Consider the following 18,097-nt stretch of genomic DNA (forward strand, 5'->3'; position numbering starts at 1 on the left):
GGATTTGACCAATTGAATGTGAAAGGAACGTAACTCAAGTGGGATTTTCATTTTCATTAGCCAGCTATTCTCTACCGGCCGTCTTCCTCTTACGCACACATCAAGAAGATACATAAATGAGGAAACTAACAGATTCATGAAAGAAAAATAAGAAGGATATCATATCAATACAAACATCGAGAAATAAAGAGAAAATTTGTTGATGAAAAATGGACAGATTTATCAACTAGGAGAAATTTAATTGATGTTGTTGGTATGAGATCTCTCAAGCTAGTGTTGGAGAAGTGATATGCCCGCCCATTTTTCAATTTGTATGTAAAGGAAAGAAGAAATGGCATAAAATATTTGGAATGATAGAAACAAATGAAGATATTCTTTGAAGAACAAAATTGGTTATCATAGTTGCAAAAAGAAGGTGAAATTTTCGGAGGATATAATGAGCAAAACCGTTTTAATATTGTTCCCTTGGGGCAGTTGAAGCAAGTTTATTTGACAAACTTGGGAAGGTACAGTTGGGAAAATTGCGAAGCTTGTGGGGGTAAGTTTTGTTTAATTATCAGTTAAGTCTCTTTCCCTATTTTATTTTTTTTCCACGATCTTTTTTTTTTTTTAAATTGAATGAGGTTTAAATTATAAAATAAAAATTTATGTGGCATGATCTAATTGGCTAGGTGACTTGTGTTTTATAGTTTAAAGGATGTTTTTTCTATTAGTTATTAAAAATAAAAGATTTAATCAACTATTAAATCCAAAAATGCATTTAATTATCATTTTCGTAATCTATTTACTTATTAAAAGTAAATTACATTTCACAAACAAGAAAAAAAATATTCATTTATTTATCACTTCTATCATTTATTTATTGCATTTTAAAATTATGATTAGTTTAAATTAAATTAATTAGTTTTAAAACATTGCTTTATCTATTTAATGGTATAGTGATATAGATAATAACGTTAAACATAAAATATGTGAATTTGATTTTTAGACACACAGGAAAAGACATAAAAACTTTGTAGACCACCTTAAAATTTTTTTCCAAGTTTAAATATTTTACGACTGACACGTATTTTACAGAAAATAAACACAAATTTGAATCAACGAAAAAAACTTTAATTCTATATTTTGTTTTATACAAACGAATCTTAAATCTTAAATAATAATTTATTCATAATATTATATTTAAATCGATTTATTCCGCACATAGTGCGGGCTGGTACCTAGTTTCTCTTTAAATTATTAAAATTTTCAAAAACTAATACTAGGCTAACTAATACATACAAAACCCCCCCCCCATCACCTAATCCAAGTAATGTTAGCGTCCTCTTTCGTGCACTAATTTAACTGCTGCCCTACGCCACATAAATTCTGCACTTTCTCCAGATGTATCTAATTTTATAGATACCACCCAAAAACCAAACAAAAAACGTATAAGATATTAGTCATTTTTATTCAAATATTAGTCACCAACCGAACCTTACCAAAGTTTCTTCCAATAGCTTTCATTTTTGTCTATATAGTTTTATCACTAACTCGTGTAGTATATTAGTATTGTCGTTAATCGAGTATTTTCATGCTCTAATTTAGTATTAATTAACACCCACTCTCCGCCGCATAAACTCTTCACTTTCTCCAGCTGTCTCCATACCACAAAATAAAACTTCTTACTGTATGATATTAGTAGTCCAACCGAACCATATTGACTTCGCTCCCACGGTTTTCATTTTTCTTGTCTTTAATTCTGTTGCCCAAAAACACTTAGCTGTTTTCTTACTGTAATCTCCAAACGCGCTCTTTGCCTAACTGTCAACCAAAATCTTGGTTACGTTCTTATCTATCTCCTTTGCCCTTTTACCCTTTTCTGCTCTTATATAAATATATACTCATCAGTCATCATACAACACAAACACAAACTCATACACATAACACATCACCACTACCTTCTAGCTCAAAACTCTATTAGTCTCTTTGTTTTGTTGTTTCTACTATACATTACAGAAATGGCATCTTATGTATTGGGTTGCTTGTTATTGTTGGCTGTTGCGAGGACGGACCAAACGCAAGACTATACTTCGTTTCAGTACCACAAAGGAGCTCTCCTTACCGGAGATGTTTCAATCAACCTAATCTGGTACGGTAAGTTCAAACCGTCGCAGCGTGCAATCGTCACCGATTTCGTTGCTTCCCTCTCGTCTTCCCGGAGATCTTCCATGGTTCAAAACCCATCAGTCGGCACATGGTGGAAGACGGTGGAGAAGTATTACCACGTCAGCAAGACCACGAAGACACGTGGACTCACTCTCTCCCTCGGAGAACATATCCTCGACGAAGGATACTCAATGGGAAAATCTTTAACAGAGAGAAACCTCAAAGCCTTGGCAGCGAAAGGCGGCCAAAGCTATGCAGTTAACGTGGTCTTGACCTCAGCTGACGTGGTAGTCCAAGGCTTTTGCGTGAACCGATGTGGGTCACACGAGTCTGGCTCCGGGTCAGGCAAGAAAGGGTCAAGATTTGCTTACATATGGGTAGGGAACTCAGAGACGCAATGTCCAGGACAATGCGCGTGGCCGTTCCACGCGCCGGTTTACGGACCACAGAGCTCACCACTCGTGGCGCCAAACAACGACGTGGGTCTTGACGGGATGGTGATTAACTTGGCGAGTCTCTTAGCTGGGACCGCAACGAACCCGTTCGGAGATGGGTATTACCAAGGCCCTAAAACGGCACCGCTTGAGGCTGGATCGGCTTGTACTGGGGTCTATGGGAAAGGCTCGTATCCTGGTTACGCTGGAGAGTTGCTTGTGGATGCAACGACTGGTGGGAGTTATAACGCTAAGGGATTGAATGGGAGGAAATATTTGCTTCCGGCTTTGTATGACCTCAAAACATCTGCTTGCTCCACTCTGTTTTGAATAACCTTATATTAGTTAGTATACATTATACATGATGCATGCGATTATTTTTTTGTTTATACTTTATATATTCTTTTGGTCATACACTTGATTATTCTTTTTGTAACACGAATTAGTAATGAAATGATTTGCTATTATTATTAACTACGGATGTCATAATTCGTTTTTAGTAGGAGCTCGATCGATCGCCCATAATCTTGGAGTCTTCGAAAACGAAGATATATATATATGAACTGGCAAGTAACCTAATTCACACGTAAGTTAAATATTGTAGTGTTCCAATCTAATTAAATTTATGATCACTTGCATTAAGAACAACATTTTAAAGCATATGTGTGTTCACTTTACCTAATAATAATCGTCAAAGAGAAAAAATTGAATACGCAGTTCGACATATACATCGTACCATATATGATATATATACCATATGTATTCTGAGTAAATTAATAGAAAAACTAACAGGATGTACTTGTAATCAAACAAATTTTAAATTCTAAAACACCTCTTAAACTGAAGCGCAGAGAGTGGTTACTCATATAAATATCCTATTGGATCTGTGTCTATATGTATTTAAGAGTCGAAGGCCTTTTGATTTGTATAAAAGCTATAAAAATGATTAAGTCTGACTGATTTTTGTGATCTTCGTTCATGACACTACTTAAGTTGTGAAACATTTTCTATTTGAAATTAAAATGTTAAATTGTGAGAAAAACCATTTTAAAAATGATTAACTACATGACAATACTATTAGAACTAAAATGTAAATGATTTATTTCTAACCATATCTTTGGTTCTAGAAGTACATATATCGATGATCATCTCTATCATTTCTTCAATTCATGAGACAAAATATTTTTCAGTAGGCTCAACTACTAAAAAGTTTGATATTTCCTCTGCTTCACAAAAAAAAATTATTTTAACAAATTTCACACAAATTAAGAAAATATTGAATTATACATGTTTGATTCTATTTAATAAGTGGTTTATGATTTAAATTCAACGAAATAAAGTTTGAGTTTAGGGATAACTTAAAAAATTTAGCATTAAAAAATATTGAAAATGTATAATGACACTTTTTGTGAAACAAATTTTGTTTTCTCTAAAATAATACTATTTGTGAAACATAAAAATTATAAACTTTTGGAAAACTTGGTTTACTTAGACTCTCTGCTTATTTAAACTTTTATCTTCCAATAAAATTTTTTTTTGGGAATTTTTAAGAAATACCCTTTCTGGTGTACATTTTTCGAAATACCTCTTTCATCTATCCATTTTCACAAATACCACTTTTTAAATATGAAAATTATTAAGTTTTATATAGCTCAGAAGGTACTTCTAGATAATAACAACTACCTCTAGACTCAATCCAAATATTTATGAAGTTTTAAAACATTTTAAAAGGTTTTTACAACGTTTTTAAAAGGGTTTTAAACAGTTTTTAAAAGGTATTTATATTGTATTTATAAAATACATTAAAAAAAATTACACACATAGAAAGATAATTTGTGTATATATTTATAAGCTTACACACAAGTTTTAAAAAATTACAAATTTTTAATAGCTTTTTTGGTAAATTTTGGAAGATGGGTTATTTTTGAAAAATGGTATTGCAAAAGAAGTATTTTTGAAATTTTCCCAATTTTATTTATGACGTAACCTTATATTCTACCATTTTTTTCCCTATATTCCCATGTATAAATACTTTTTTCATAAAACCATCAAAAAACACAAATTGCTAAGTCAAAAGAAATTTACCAAAACAAAGGACTAATTAAACGATAAATCACACCCTCTTTGAATGCCCGCCGGCCAAACAGGTTTGGGCTTTGTCGCAGTTTCCGACGGATCTGGGGTATTTTCCTTCGGAGTCGATTTACACGAACATAGATTTTATTTTCTGGAGGTTTAAATCTGTTCCAACACATGAGGTTTTTCCTTGGATTCTATGGTATATTTGGAAAGCCCACAATGATAAACTTTTCAGTAATTGGGATTCGAATCCCTTTTGCAATTTTATGGATAGCAGAGGATGAGGCAAAAACATGGGCTATGGCTTAGTCAGAGGACATGGTATTAGTCCCAGAAAATCCTTGTGTAGGTGTTCCCGGCGGTAGCGGGGGATTAGGGGTTCCAAGGTCTCTCGAATTATATTTGTTTTGTCGATGGTTCTTGGAAAGAAACAGATTGCTATACGGGTAGAGGATTGTTTTTGTACGTCACCTTGGGGCGACGTTCCCACTATGGGAGCAACCAACCTTCACCGTAGCCTTTCCCCTCTTCATGCCGAGCTCGAAGCCTTTTTCTGGGCTATGCGCTGTATGATTGGGGCGGATAATCAATATATCATTTTTCTTACCAACTGCTCCGATTTAGTGAAGATGGCTTCGCCTGCAGAGTAGCCAGCTTTTCTGCCTTATTTGGAGGATATACATACAGACAAAGAAGAGTTTGTTTCTTTCTCGTTAGTCTACGTCCCACGAGCTTAGAATGATAAAGCGGATAATTTAGCGCAGAGAATCCACATGGTACCGCACTTAGTTACCTATGTAAACAATATCATTTTGGATTGGTTAATTTAAATCAACCTTGTACTCTATTGTAAAAAAAAAAAAAAAAAAAAAACATGCACCAAAAGGCCCATTAAGAAAATCTATCATAACAAAGAATTTAACAAAAGTAACCTTGTTCACATTAAAAAATAAAATAAATAAAACTAACCCAAAAAGTAATCGGAAAAGGCTAAAGAGATGTTGAAAATTCCCGTGTACCTTTTCTCCAACATGACCCCCACATTTTTTAATCCAACGGTTCTCCTTCCTTCTCTTTTTGCAATCATCGCTCCCCACTCACTCAAATTACAACAAAGGAAAAGAAAAACAAAATTCACAATTCCAAAAAAAAAAAAAAAAAACACAAATCTCTCTCTCTCTCTCTCTCAGATCTGAATCGTTTCATCATCTCCGATGGCGGCACCACCACCAGCATCATCCTCCTCGGCGAGGGAAGAGTTCGTCTACCTCGCGAAACTCGCCGAACAAGCGGAGCGTTACGAAGAAATGGTAGAATTCATGGAAAAAGTCGCTGAAGCCGTCGACAAAGACGAACTCACCGTCGAGGAACGTAACCTCCTCTCCGTCGCTTACAAAAACGTAATCGGCGCTCGCCGTGCTTCGTGGCGTATCATCTCTTCAATCGAACAGAAGGAAGAGAGCCGCGGTAACGATGACCATGTCGCCACGATCCGTGATTACAGAAGCAAGATTGAATCTGAGTTATCCAAAATCTGTGACGGTATCCTTAAGCTTCTTGATACTAGACTTGTTCCAGCTTCTGCTAATGGTGATTCTAAGGTCTTTTACCTTAAGATGAAGGGAGATTATCATAGGTATTTGGCTGAGTTTAAGACTGGTCAAGAGAGGAAAGACTCCGCTGAACATACTCTCACCGCTTACAAAGCCGCTCAGGTGAGAGTCTCCGATCTGAAAATTGGAATCTAGAATTTGGCTTGGTTTTGTTGGATCTATGGTTTTAGTTGCTAGGTCAAATCATGATTTGTGTTTGTTTGTAGGATATTGCGAATTCTGAATTGGCTCCAACGCACCCGATTCGTCTTGGTTTGGCTTTGAACTTCTCTGTGTTTTACTATGAGATTCTTAACTCTCCAGACCGTGCTTGTAATCTCGCTAAGCAGGTGATGGAAACGTTTCTGATCTGTTTTGAGGGCTTGAGTCAATTGTGTTTTGGGTACTCTTTTATGTGTGTATTGATTTGTTGAGATGTATGTATAAACAGGCGTTTGATGAAGCCATTGCTGAGTTAGATACTCTAGGCGAGGAGTCATACAAGGACAGTACCTTGATCATGCAGCTTCTTCGTGACAACCTTACTCTCTGGACTTCGGACATGCAGGTAAACTAAACACATCTTCCATTCGTTGAAACTGTTCATTGTGGTTTGTTTCTGTAGAGATAATCATAGGTTTTGAAATCAGATGGTTCACTTTTGCATTAGGATAAAAGGTCTGATTGATGTTCCATCCTTGTGTTTATATGAGTCTACTTGTGTTAATTTTGATGATTGATTAGGACGAAGGTGCTGAGGAGATCAAAGAAGCAGCAGCAGCAGCACCAAAGCCTGCTGAAGAACAGAAGGAGACCTAAGTTTGTGACTTGTTTTGTTATTCACTCTATTCTAAAGTTATCTGATGAATTATGTTTCTGCTTGGTGGTTTGTTTTTCTAATCTTCCTATTGCTATCCCGAAGCTTGTAAGGCCGTCTAATTCTTGTCCTTGTTTGCTTTTTCTTAATCGTGGATGCTACTGGATTTTTATCTGTTTTTTTATTTTCTTTCTTTCTCTTGATTGATTGCATTTCGGGCTTATGCCTTGTACTGAAACTTCAGTATTCTCCTCTTATTAATGGTTTGCTATTCTTCCGGTGATGCTTCCTTGTACACGTGTTTTGCAACTGTGTTTTTCTGTGTTTGCTTAGGTTACACAGTTTGCACTGTTTAAAAACTGGGTGGCTTGCTCATGCTGACGCTGATACACTTGAGACCAACCTGAATAAAATTCGTGTAATGCTTCAAATTGGATGAGGTCTGCATAAGAAAACACAAGTGTTGGACATAGCTTTGAATCAAACGGGATTTACCTTGGTTTGTTTTAATCTCGTATTTCCTGAGATTGAACTGGCGATCTCATTATCCTTCCGTCATTCAACCAAAAGGGTTTTGAAAGTTAATATTTTATAGGTTTTTGGGACTATGTTTTGGGTGAGAGCATTTCTTAAATCATCATAATGATCAAACGATACATGATCATAGAAAGCTCTGAGTTTCTTTGGTAACTACACTGTTGGAAAATTTCGGCTGATTGTTGCAACTGTCTTAGCTTTGAACGGATACAAAAATTGTTTAATACTGTATGAAAGATACAAAGTTCAGTCCATTTTCTTTCCTATTGTGGTACTAGAGAACACAAACCCGCTCGTTACCGCACGGAGCTCAAATTGTCAGTGGGAAAAGACACGGTTTAGTGCTATATACGCAAGGTTGATTAGTAGAAACTCACGTGTATATGTATATGCATGTATGTGTGAGTTTTTTGTTGGCATAAATTGCTTTGTACAAAAATGATTGATACATAAATCAGGAATGACAAACCCATTAATAAAATTTGAGATAATGCATCCAAGTTTGAAAATATGTGACGTTTATTACTTCTTTTTTTTTGTCAACAGTTCATGCAAGTAATATTTTCTCTTAATTTTGAATGCTCGGTTGTGTGATTGTGTATGAGGATCTTCTTTTTGACATGTTTTTCATACCATAGCATGCTTTTCGATGACATCCTAACATTATTAGTGTGTCATCATTATCATCATACACAGCATGATTAGTTTTGTTGGTTTGACTTTAATACAACTAATTTTGTAACTTTTCTTTTCTTTTCTTTTCTCTTATGATGAAAAGATACTAATCATTATCGATAAAGTAATTACCATTTTCAAATAAATCGAGCAAAGAGTAATTAGTGAAAATGGAATGGATAACATTAACAAGGTAAAGAATAAGATTAGCCTTTTCAAAAGACAACTGTTAATTCAGATTTCAGACGCGGTCCTGAGAGAGAGCAAGGTTTGCAAATGCTGCTCATGGTCCAAAAAACATTTCTAGCTTTTGAGGGCCAAAACTTTTTGTATTACGACAAAAATTATACTAATGACTTGTGTCATTTTGGGTTTAGCAAAAAGGAAGAAAACGCACATGTGAGGTAAGTCCCAAAAAAACTAACCTGACTTGTTCCAAAATCAAGGCCCATTTTTTTGTTCGAGACTATTTTATAAATTAGGTTATATAATTCACAGATTTAAATTAGGAAAAATCAGTAAAAACCTAAAATGTATAAATTATTAATTGAAAACCACGAGATTTCTTCCCGTTTTTATGCTTCACTTTCCTATTATAATGGATTTCTTATCTGTTTTTAGTTTCCTTGTAATTTTGACAAAGACAGAAGTTTACAACTTTTGTATTTTTCTTAATTATGTCAACGAATATTACAGGTTGTATTTGAAAAAAAGATTACAGGTTGTAATTAAATTTATTTTTTACAAGTGATCCTTAATCAAAAGATTCCTGACATATTTGACTTAAATTACAGGAAAAGGGTTTCAGCTCATATTTATGTGAAATAATTTTTTGATAAAGGGTTCAAATAATGAAAACCACCCATTCATACAAAGATTATAAAAGGAACATATAACATAAGTATGGTTGGAAAAAAAACTATTTAAGTAAATTTTTTGTTAGACATTGATCTTTTAGTTAATTTGTATCTCATCATTTTGAGGATTTTATAGAACCAGAATGCGCTCACAAGTTGTAACCCCAACGCCATTGCCTATATATAAGAACACAAAAAAAAAATGAAATGTTCAAACTACTATATTGATCGAGTAATTGATGAAATGGGAACAAGTAAAGAATAACTTAGATATATACCTTGATGAGAATGGGATTATCAGCTGATATTGTTACGTAAACGAGGTATGGTCCACCCACCATTCTGGCCAACGAGAAGATTGTTGCAAAACACACCTACACCACAATCATTATTAGTATTACTTCATTTAGTTAACATCTCCATACTTCAAAAAAATATTTAGGTATCTACATCACATGAACAAAAAAATTCAATCAACTAGCCATAATGTAGCGAATTTTACAAAACTTTCAAGACTTGACTATATGTTTAACTTGAGGTTTGGATATTCCTAGACACGATATATATTCCTAGACACGATAGTTTTCTAATTTCCTTTTTCCACATGCTAAGCCACAAAACTATAATCTATAACTACTAATTTTGGCCAACTATAATCTATAGTTCATTAAGTGTTATGCTAAGAGTTACTACTAATTATAATTCAGTAAAAACTATGTATGTAACTAAATAAACTCACATCGGCTGCAAGATTTAGATCGGTGTCTCTATAACCAATCTCTTTAAGAATCTCCCTGAGGTGAAGAAACGGACTCGATATCTCTGTGATCCAAATTGCTGCCACCATCTCGGATCCACACTTAAATAATTTCCCAAAAAAAAAAAATCAATTGATTTCTCCAAAGGCACTCGCAATATAAAGTAGTATCATGATAAAAGTATACTTACCTGTCGGTAGAAAAGTCCAGCTACGAAACCAAGAATGCAAACAGAATGATGAACCGCATTATCAATGCTTATGACTTGATCAAAGTGGCTACAAATGAGGTCGTAGATCATGTAGGACAATGAAAACGCCAACGTTTCCATCTGCCGGAGAGATGAGGTTGAAGCAATTGGACAAACAGGACAAGACCAATCTTGAATCGAGAGTGTTGCTAAAACGACAGCGACTGTTGCGTGAACTGTCGAGACAAGACGAGTGCTGAAGTCGAAGGAGAAGTTTGAGAAGATTCGTCGGATGAGAATGAACATGATACCCCATGTGATTACTCCAATCACTGTTATGTTTATTACTCTTATGTATTCTTCCTCCATTGATCTCTTTTTTCCGTCTTATCTTTCTGGTTTCGGAGAGCACACAACTTTGTTATCTAAGATCTTTTTATGCTTTTGTTCTTTGGTTTGGTCTTTAAGGGGTTATTTATTAGACCACGATTGTGAGTTGGGTGTACGTTAGTTGGATTCTTCAATGAGGTCGGTCCCATTTATGTTATCTTTATTTTTTCTATACAATTAGATTCCATCCAAAGAGTTTAAAGTATCATTCACTCTAGCTCCCAACCAATCGGCTAAGTTATTCAGCTCTCCATGGCAAACTGATTTATTTGCCATGTGAAAAAGAACGTGCCTAATGAAATATAAGATGTTTCATCAAAACGTGCTTAAATATATCTTAAGCCCGTTTAGATCTATAAGATGTTTTTATGCGTGTGTGTGGTAGTTTATTTGAGTTTTCTTGAAATATTTTCTCCAATATATTTTATGACCATTCAAATTTTGCCCTATTTCTTTTATAAATTTGACTAATGTTTTCAATACATTAAGTTATAGTTTTTTAATCTCCACATTAGGTTATTATGTTAGATTAAAAAAGGTTATGTAGTGGCAGATCTTAAAAGAAAATTAATTAACCTAGGGCACAACATAATTAAAAAAAATTCACCTATGCGATTGCACAAAGTAGTCTTCATAATATTCATCGCAAAATAGTACTAATAGGTCTATATAGTGAGAGCTCCTGATTCACCTTCACTTATTCCTTCTATGATCTTTTTCGATATTCATCTCGAATCATATCATTTCTCTTACAATAAACTCCTACAATATTTATCAATACATAAATTATGTCAAAAAAATTTCCAACTTTAACAATGTTTTTATCAACTATCAAGACAACGAACTGAAGTTGATAAGTAAAATAGTGAAAATAATAAGCAAAACAATGTCCTTTCGAAGTAAAAAATTCTCAATCCATTGAATTCACTTTTTTATATTGCATGCTCCATCAAAGCTTTTTCCTCTTAATATTTCATACTCAATGTTTAGTAAACAATGAATCCCTCTTAAGATTTCATACTCAATGTTTAGTAAACAAAGAAGCAATAGTATAATTCATATATGCAAAAGATATTTCTTTAACATGTATCATCAAAACAAAAAAAAAACCATTGTCATTTCTTCTTCATCAGAAACATCAGCAGATTCTGTCAACAAACAAAATACATCATGATCAATTTCTTGAATCATAGATTCATTCACTTCCTCTACAAAGAAATGCACAATAACTTTCTAAATTTTGAGTCACCATATGATTATTTTCTTGGAGCATTCTCTAACACAACATTACTTAATAGCTCAGCTTGCCTTGCAATATATTTCACAAGTTCTAAGAAACTTTCCCTATTAGCTGATTAACTCATCATGACCTCCCATAGATAATTATTTTCGTAGTATATATCTACAGTAGTTTAATTTCAAAGGAGAGCCTGCTTAATTTAGACTTACTATAATTTTTCTCTCTCGTATATTTTCGGTGAGATTTTCGTGTGTTTCAAAGAAAAGCCTGATTAATTCAATAAAAAAAGCGTTACCTTGGTCTATCAAATAATCAATAATGCTCTCATTGTTCAACATGTTAGTTCCTTGAAAAAATAGAACGTTACCAGCTTGGTCCATCAAATAATCAGTAATGCTGTCATTCAACATGTAATTAGTTCCTTGAACAAATAGAACGTTACCTTGGTCTATCAAATAATCAATAAAATTATTTATACTTTCATGTAGTAACAAATTATCATACCATACACATGGATCTTACTACCAAATTCATTTCATATATTGAGCAATTGCATCTTGTTACTTTAATGAAAAAATAAAAGTAAATACAATAAATGGAAAGAAAAAAGTGAAATCTAAGAGATTTGAACATGGATCTTACCTCCTAAGAATTTAGCTCTAAAGAGTTCCAACAAGAACTAAATATTTTAAAGAACAAAACTAATGAGTAATGTCTATGTTTATCTGGCTAGCCTATGTGTGTCAAACTAGCTAGCCTATGTATCCGAGTTTCCATGGAACTATCCTCTATGTTTATTGCTTATCTTATCTATGTCATTTTTGTTGTAAGCTTGTGCTCCAAGATTATGTACTCTTATGTATCATTTGCTTCCTCCTCTTGGGTTGATTGAATTAATACAAATATGTTTTGCACAAAAAAAAAGGAAAAAAAAAAGAAACAAAAAAATAGTAACAAGTTGAAAGGTAAAATTAGAAAAATTATATGTTTTTTTTAGCTGGAAAAAACAAATGCTTTGCTGAAATAAATCTACAAATTTATATTTTACTAAAAATGTTTTGGTCCATGAACCTTATCTTGAATAGATAGAAATTTTGAAGAAAATGATATATTGCATTAATTTATATGTATATTTGATTCATTGACTTTTTTCATCTCTTTGTGAAATTTAGAATACAAAGATATCTTTCTTAGTTTGGATGAAATGAAGCATCTTTTTAAAAAGTAAATATATATATATATATATATATATTTTGTGAAAAACTATATTTCCTGATTGATCCTATATATATGTTTGTTACCTGATGCCACTAAGACATATACGGTATCACTACTAAGAAGAACACAAAGGTGTGTTTTTCTGTCTTTTTTTTTTTTGAACATCAGGGTACATATGCTTCTTTTTATTTTCTAGATTTGTAAGAACTTCTTTTTTTTTTTTTTTTACATCAGGGCCGGGTATGCTCCTTATTTTGTAGATCTGTGAGAACTTCTTTCTTTTTTTCTTAAAACAATTTTAATGAATTATGTTATTACACCAGTTTGACACACATATATTTGTCTCTTTTGATTTCAATATGATTCTTCATATACTTTATCTTATAGATAAACTAATTAGTTCTCAAACAAATAGGGATAAGAAATCTTATGAGAAACATCTTTGGGTATATATTGGATGTTGTCATGTTGAGGTTGAAATTTGTGGTTTAATTTTGTTGTTGTTGGTAGAAACTGGGAAGAGACCGAAACAAAGATGGATGACAAGATGAGGAAGCTGTACACTTGTGTCATCTGTACCAAGTTGTTCGACGAAGCAACAGCCCTGAAGAATTGTCGTCACATATGTAAGCTCTCTCAGTTCCCTCTAACTATATTATTTTAGTCATTTAGGCTTTTGGATTTCAATATGTATTATGTACCTTGGTATGATTTATTTTGTTATCTCTCTTTTTATTTCTCGAGTCCACTGTTACATTGAGTTTTTTTTTTTTTCATTTAATCTTGCTTTGCTCCTTAAACTATCGTAGACTCCTAAATAACAAAAAGAAAGCAAAAAAAAAAAAAAACTGTTTTTTTCATAACTGGGAATTAGTTTAGGGTTCAGACCAAATTCATCTCATTAATTAGTCGTTTTGGACTTGAAATTGTTCTAATACTAGAATTGATTGGTGTGAGTCTTCATTTATTCTTGATATTCTTTGTTTATCCAGTTCTAGAATTAATTGTTCTTATACTAGAATCATTTATTTCTTATATTTGTTAGATTTGATTCAAAGATATACATATTTTTCTTTCTATATCTTCGAGTAATTTTGTTTTCTGAAATACCTATAAACAGTTTGCTGGAAATGCATTCATGGCAAGATAACAGAACATGCCTGGCACTGTTGTCCAATCTGCTATGCTGACTTTGGTCCAGACCCTCTCAGAAGACTAAAGTATGTACTATGATCTATTTTATCTAAAACATTTAAGAATACAATTGTGTTAGTTCTGGTATATATATTTTGTTAATAGTTCATATATCTTTTGAAAACACTAATTCTTCAAATTAATTTTGTTAATGTGTTTGACAGACATGACGACCTCCTTTTGCTAACAATGGAAAGGGAGAACTTGCTTTCAGATACTGAAGATGAGGAGGCAGGATCAGATGATGACTATATGGAGGAAACTGAGAGTTCTGATGAAGATGAAGATGAAGATGAGGATACCGATTCTGATGATGGTCTCAAAGCCATGGTGATCGACTCTAAAGGGAAGGCTAAGATCTGAAAAATTATTTTTCAAGACTATATTTCCTGTTTTTCGCAAATGTTCTGTTTTAAATAATTTCTTTTGGATTCAAACCCTATTTGCTTTTCAGTTATTTTGAATAAAGGAAATATAAAAATTTGATGCAATCTATAATTTATTTAAAATGATCATTTCAAGAATCTATTAAGATAAATTTATTAACTATGAGTCTATGATTTGTAAACATGATTAGATTTATGAATATTGTTATTCAAATGTTGCAACAAAATTTGAAAAGAGTTACAGCTTTTTTCCCTTCATTTTATTCATTACGAGCTAACAGAGTTGTGAATATATAGTGAATAAGGGCATCTCCAACCCCACTCTATTTTAGAGTCAAAACTTTATTATAGAACAACATTTGCTTCAACCCTACTTTATATTTTACTCTAAAATAGAAAAATGATAGGATTACTCTATATATAGAGCAACTCTATTCTCACCTCTATTTTTTTACACTAACTCTATTTTCATCTCTAAAATAGAGTAATACATTACAGTAAAACAATGTTCTATTTTAGAATTACTTTATTTTAGAGAAAAAATAGAGATATACGTTGGAGATGGTCTAAGTAGATTTACATACATATATATTTCATGCAATATATATGGATTGTACATATAGATCCGAGCAACAAGGTTTACTTGTCGAGCGATAAGATATATGTGTTTGGGCGATTAAGCTAATGTAGATTAATTAGGATTACGAGGATGAGGAATATATATGACGTATATGAGTTTATTGAAAAAGTGGTTTTCGTAGCATTAGGTAATAACGAATGGGTATTTTATATACTAAGCATGCTGTTCTATAAATTTAAATTTCTCGCTATGATTTTGTCGATGATGTCTTGTTAGTCGTCTAAATTGTTTCAAAAGTGGAATACTATTAAGAGTAAGTATTAGTACATGGACATTGTTTGCAGAGGAATTGGACAATGCTTGTGCATATAGTTCAAAGATTAAGCCCTAATTATATCCAATTATCCCATTCAGTGGAATTTCCTTATCTTGCTCAACAATTGCAGAATCTTATTCAACAATTACGGAACGTTTAGACATTATTTATTGATGAAGACTTAACTCTCTTAACTCTCTTAAAGAGTCTTTTATATAATTAGCTCCCACTTGACTTTAGCCACCATGCGAGCTCTTCTCCCTTTTGTTATGAGTTTCCTTCTCATACAAGCCATGAGAGCTTTTAGTTTATCAATACTCCTCGGAAATTGGCCAACGTTGTTTTCAAGGTTGAAATTGGGAAATAACTCCAACAAATTTGACATAGGTTCCCAAGTTGAGTACTCCAAATCAGAAAAGCCCTTTCCACTATACCAACAGTTTTGTTGTATTATCTTCCACATCTTTACGATATCTAGGAATATTTCTAGCTCTGTAGTCCACTCAAGTGCTGGAGTAAGGATGTTTAGAAACTCTTGGACAATGTACTATGTTGGTACTTGGTACTGCAATTTTAAGCTGGGACAGTTGACACTGGGGAACGTTGTTATGTTGAAAAAACTTCAGTATAAGCAACCCGGCCAATTCTTGCGAAAATCTTGTAAGGACCAAAATACCTATGTGTCAACTTTTCGTTCCTCTTTTGAACCAAAGACTTCTGCCTATAAGGTCTAAAGTTCAAATACACTCCCCCACTCAAACACAAAATTTTTGCGGTGCCTAATTATTAGCTTCCCTTTGTATTCTCTCATGAGCTACCTCTAAATTTTAACTGAGCTTCACCAGAATGTTCTCACTATCCTTCAGTAGCTCCTCTACATGAAGATTAATCTTTGGTGTCTTCATACCTGAACCACCTTCACTACCATAGATAAAAATTAAAAGACCATGACATGTTTTGAATGGAAAAAACTAAGATAAATTGTATCAGTTTTCTGTTCAAGGAAAACGTTGCATCCAAGAGGAAGGTCTCTGCTTTCAAAACAACGTAAATACGTCTCTAGAGACCTGTTGTTTACTTCTGTTTTGGCCATCTATATGAGGATGGGTATACAGTGCACTTGTGCAATACTGATCCAGTGATCCTTGCAGCTTAAGCAGCTCTCACATCAAAAACTACTGAGAAAATACGGTCTCTATCAGATATCAATGGTTCAGAAATTTTGTGGAGCTTCACCACTTCTCTTATGAAGGCTTCTGCTATTACCTTTATCGAACATGTGTTTCAAGGAAATGAAGTGGTTGTACTTACTCACAGTCCACCACCACCATAATAGATTTATAGCTTTTGGCCTCCAACAAAATCTAGGCTCACATCAATCCATACATATTTTAGGATTGAGAGAGGTGACAACAACTCTGCTGGTGACAATGTAACATATTCTCTTGACATGTTTGGCATTTGGGACTAAAAGCCACTTCATGCCTCTCCAATATACTTTTGTAGAAAACCTCTTAAATATTTTCAACGCTCCTTCTTAGCTTCACATAGCACTGGAGTGGAACCATTACAGTAAATTTGAAATGAAAGGAGATCCTGCAAGAATCAGAAACCTTCCATCCTTATATAACAACCTTTTTCTAAATGAAAATTAGCTATAGGCGTCTCCTTCTCACACTAAACCAATCTCAGACCAAAGTACCTTTTTTTTTCACCGAAAGGATTATATTGATAACAGTTCAGAAAGATTACAAACCACAAGATAAAAGACGAGAATGAAACTACAGAGACACAATGATCTTTCCGTAACCTACAACTAAAAGAGGAAAGGATTTTACCGATAAATTGCTTAAACCAAAATATCTTGTCTCGAGACTGATTTAGCTCTCGAAAAACCATAAGGACTTTTCACATACAGAAGGATGATAGCGGGCTTCAACACACATGACCATAACAAGAGAGTGGAACTTGGTTTTCTCCGCATAAGATGCATCTTTCTCTATAATTGCTTTGTCAAGGGTCTCTTGGGATGTAACCGCAAGATAATCGAGACCCATTTGAACCTTTCATTTCAAGGCCACAATGACCAAGTAACTAAGCTTAAACAAAGCATAATACTAGATGAGCTAATCCAAACATAACCAAAGCTCTACCCCAAACTAACAAAGAGAAATAGTCCAGGAAGAGAAACTTAGCTCAAACAAGGGAGACTACAGTCCAAACAAGGGAGACTACAGTCCAAAAAAGGGAAACTACTAAACCTGAGCAAATGATGATACCAGATCTTAAACGATTACAATTGTAATAAAACATTATATATATATATATATAGGAGAAGTATGTAATTATTAATTATTTTTGGTTATTTTAAAAAAATGAAAAATATTTTCCTGTTAACATCAGTCAACTCGGTCAACACCGATCAACATCAGATTCCGACAAATAAAGCCTTGAAATTAGATAGTTATAGTATTGTACACATCATTCATGTTTGTTTATATATGTTATTATGTGATAACAATAGTTCCTATGATTAACAGAATATTTATATTGTTTACTGATATAAGATTGGAATCACTCCAACTTAAGATCACACAAGGATCAAGAGATTCTAAGCTTATATTGCCGAAAGTTGAATTCACGAGCTGGCTCTGAAGCACTCTCTCGTGAATCAAGGGGTGGTACA

At 33.4% G+C, this 18,097-nt stretch overlaps 4 protein-coding genes across 5 annotated transcripts; 3 read left to right on the plus strand and 1 right to left on the minus strand.

Annotated features, from left to right (window-relative positions):
• Positions 1–1,890: 1,890 nt before the first annotated feature.
• Positions 1,891–3,056, plus strand: LOC104777446 (protein EXORDIUM-like 1). Its single transcript, XM_087506099.1, has one exon. The coding sequence runs from the start codon at positions 2,001–2,003 to the stop codon at positions 2,910–2,912; it is 912 nt and encodes a 303-aa protein (XP_087362225.1). The 5' UTR covers positions 1,891–2,000; the 3' UTR covers positions 2,913–3,056.
• Positions 3,057–5,689: 2,633 nt separating this feature from the next.
• Positions 5,690–7,353, plus strand: LOC104779089 (14-3-3-like protein GF14 phi). The gene is made up of 4 exons (XM_010503481.3): positions 5,690–6,376; positions 6,481–6,603; positions 6,705–6,821; positions 6,998–7,353. The coding sequence occupies exons 1-4, from the start codon at positions 5,876–5,878 to the stop codon at positions 7,070–7,072; spliced, it is 816 nt and encodes a 271-aa protein (XP_010501783.2). The 5' UTR covers positions 5,690–5,875; the 3' UTR covers positions 7,073–7,353.
• A 1,717-nt stretch (positions 7,354–9,070) lies between these two features.
• LOC104777447 (uncharacterized) lies at positions 9,071–10,540 on the minus strand. The gene is made up of 4 exons (XM_010501711.2): positions 10,088–10,540; positions 9,879–9,998; positions 9,418–9,513; positions 9,071–9,316 (listed from the first exon to the last, which is right to left on the minus strand). Exons 1-4 carry the CDS (start codon positions 10,454–10,456, stop codon positions 9,206–9,208), a joined length of 696 nt encoding a protein of 231 aa, XP_010500013.2. The 5' UTR covers positions 10,457–10,540; the 3' UTR covers positions 9,071–9,205.
• A 2,384-nt stretch (positions 10,541–12,924) lies between these two features.
• Positions 12,925–14,620, plus strand: LOC147947006 (putative E3 ubiquitin protein ligase DRIPH). Of its 2 annotated transcripts, XM_087506104.1 has the most exons (5): positions 13,016–13,067; positions 13,170–13,199; positions 13,446–13,561; positions 14,056–14,155; positions 14,294–14,620. In XM_087506104.1, exons 3-5 carry the CDS (start codon positions 13,471–13,473, stop codon positions 14,490–14,492), a joined length of 390 nt encoding a protein of 129 aa, XP_087362230.1. In that variant the 5' UTR covers positions 13,016–13,067; positions 13,170–13,199; positions 13,446–13,470; the 3' UTR covers positions 14,493–14,620. The 2 variants fall into 2 exon arrangements, with proteins under 2 accessions (XP_087362231.1, XP_087362230.1); XM_087506105.1 differs by lacking the exon at positions 13,170–13,199 and having other exon boundaries at positions 12,925–13,067.
• Positions 14,621–18,097: the final 3,477 nt, after the last annotated feature.

This window comes from Camelina sativa, chromosome 3 (genome assembly GCF_030686135.1).
Source record: "Camelina sativa cultivar CO46 ecotype springtype chromosome 3, ASM3068613v1".
Taxonomy (NCBI): Eukaryota; Viridiplantae; Streptophyta; class Magnoliopsida; order Brassicales; family Brassicaceae; genus Camelina; species Camelina sativa.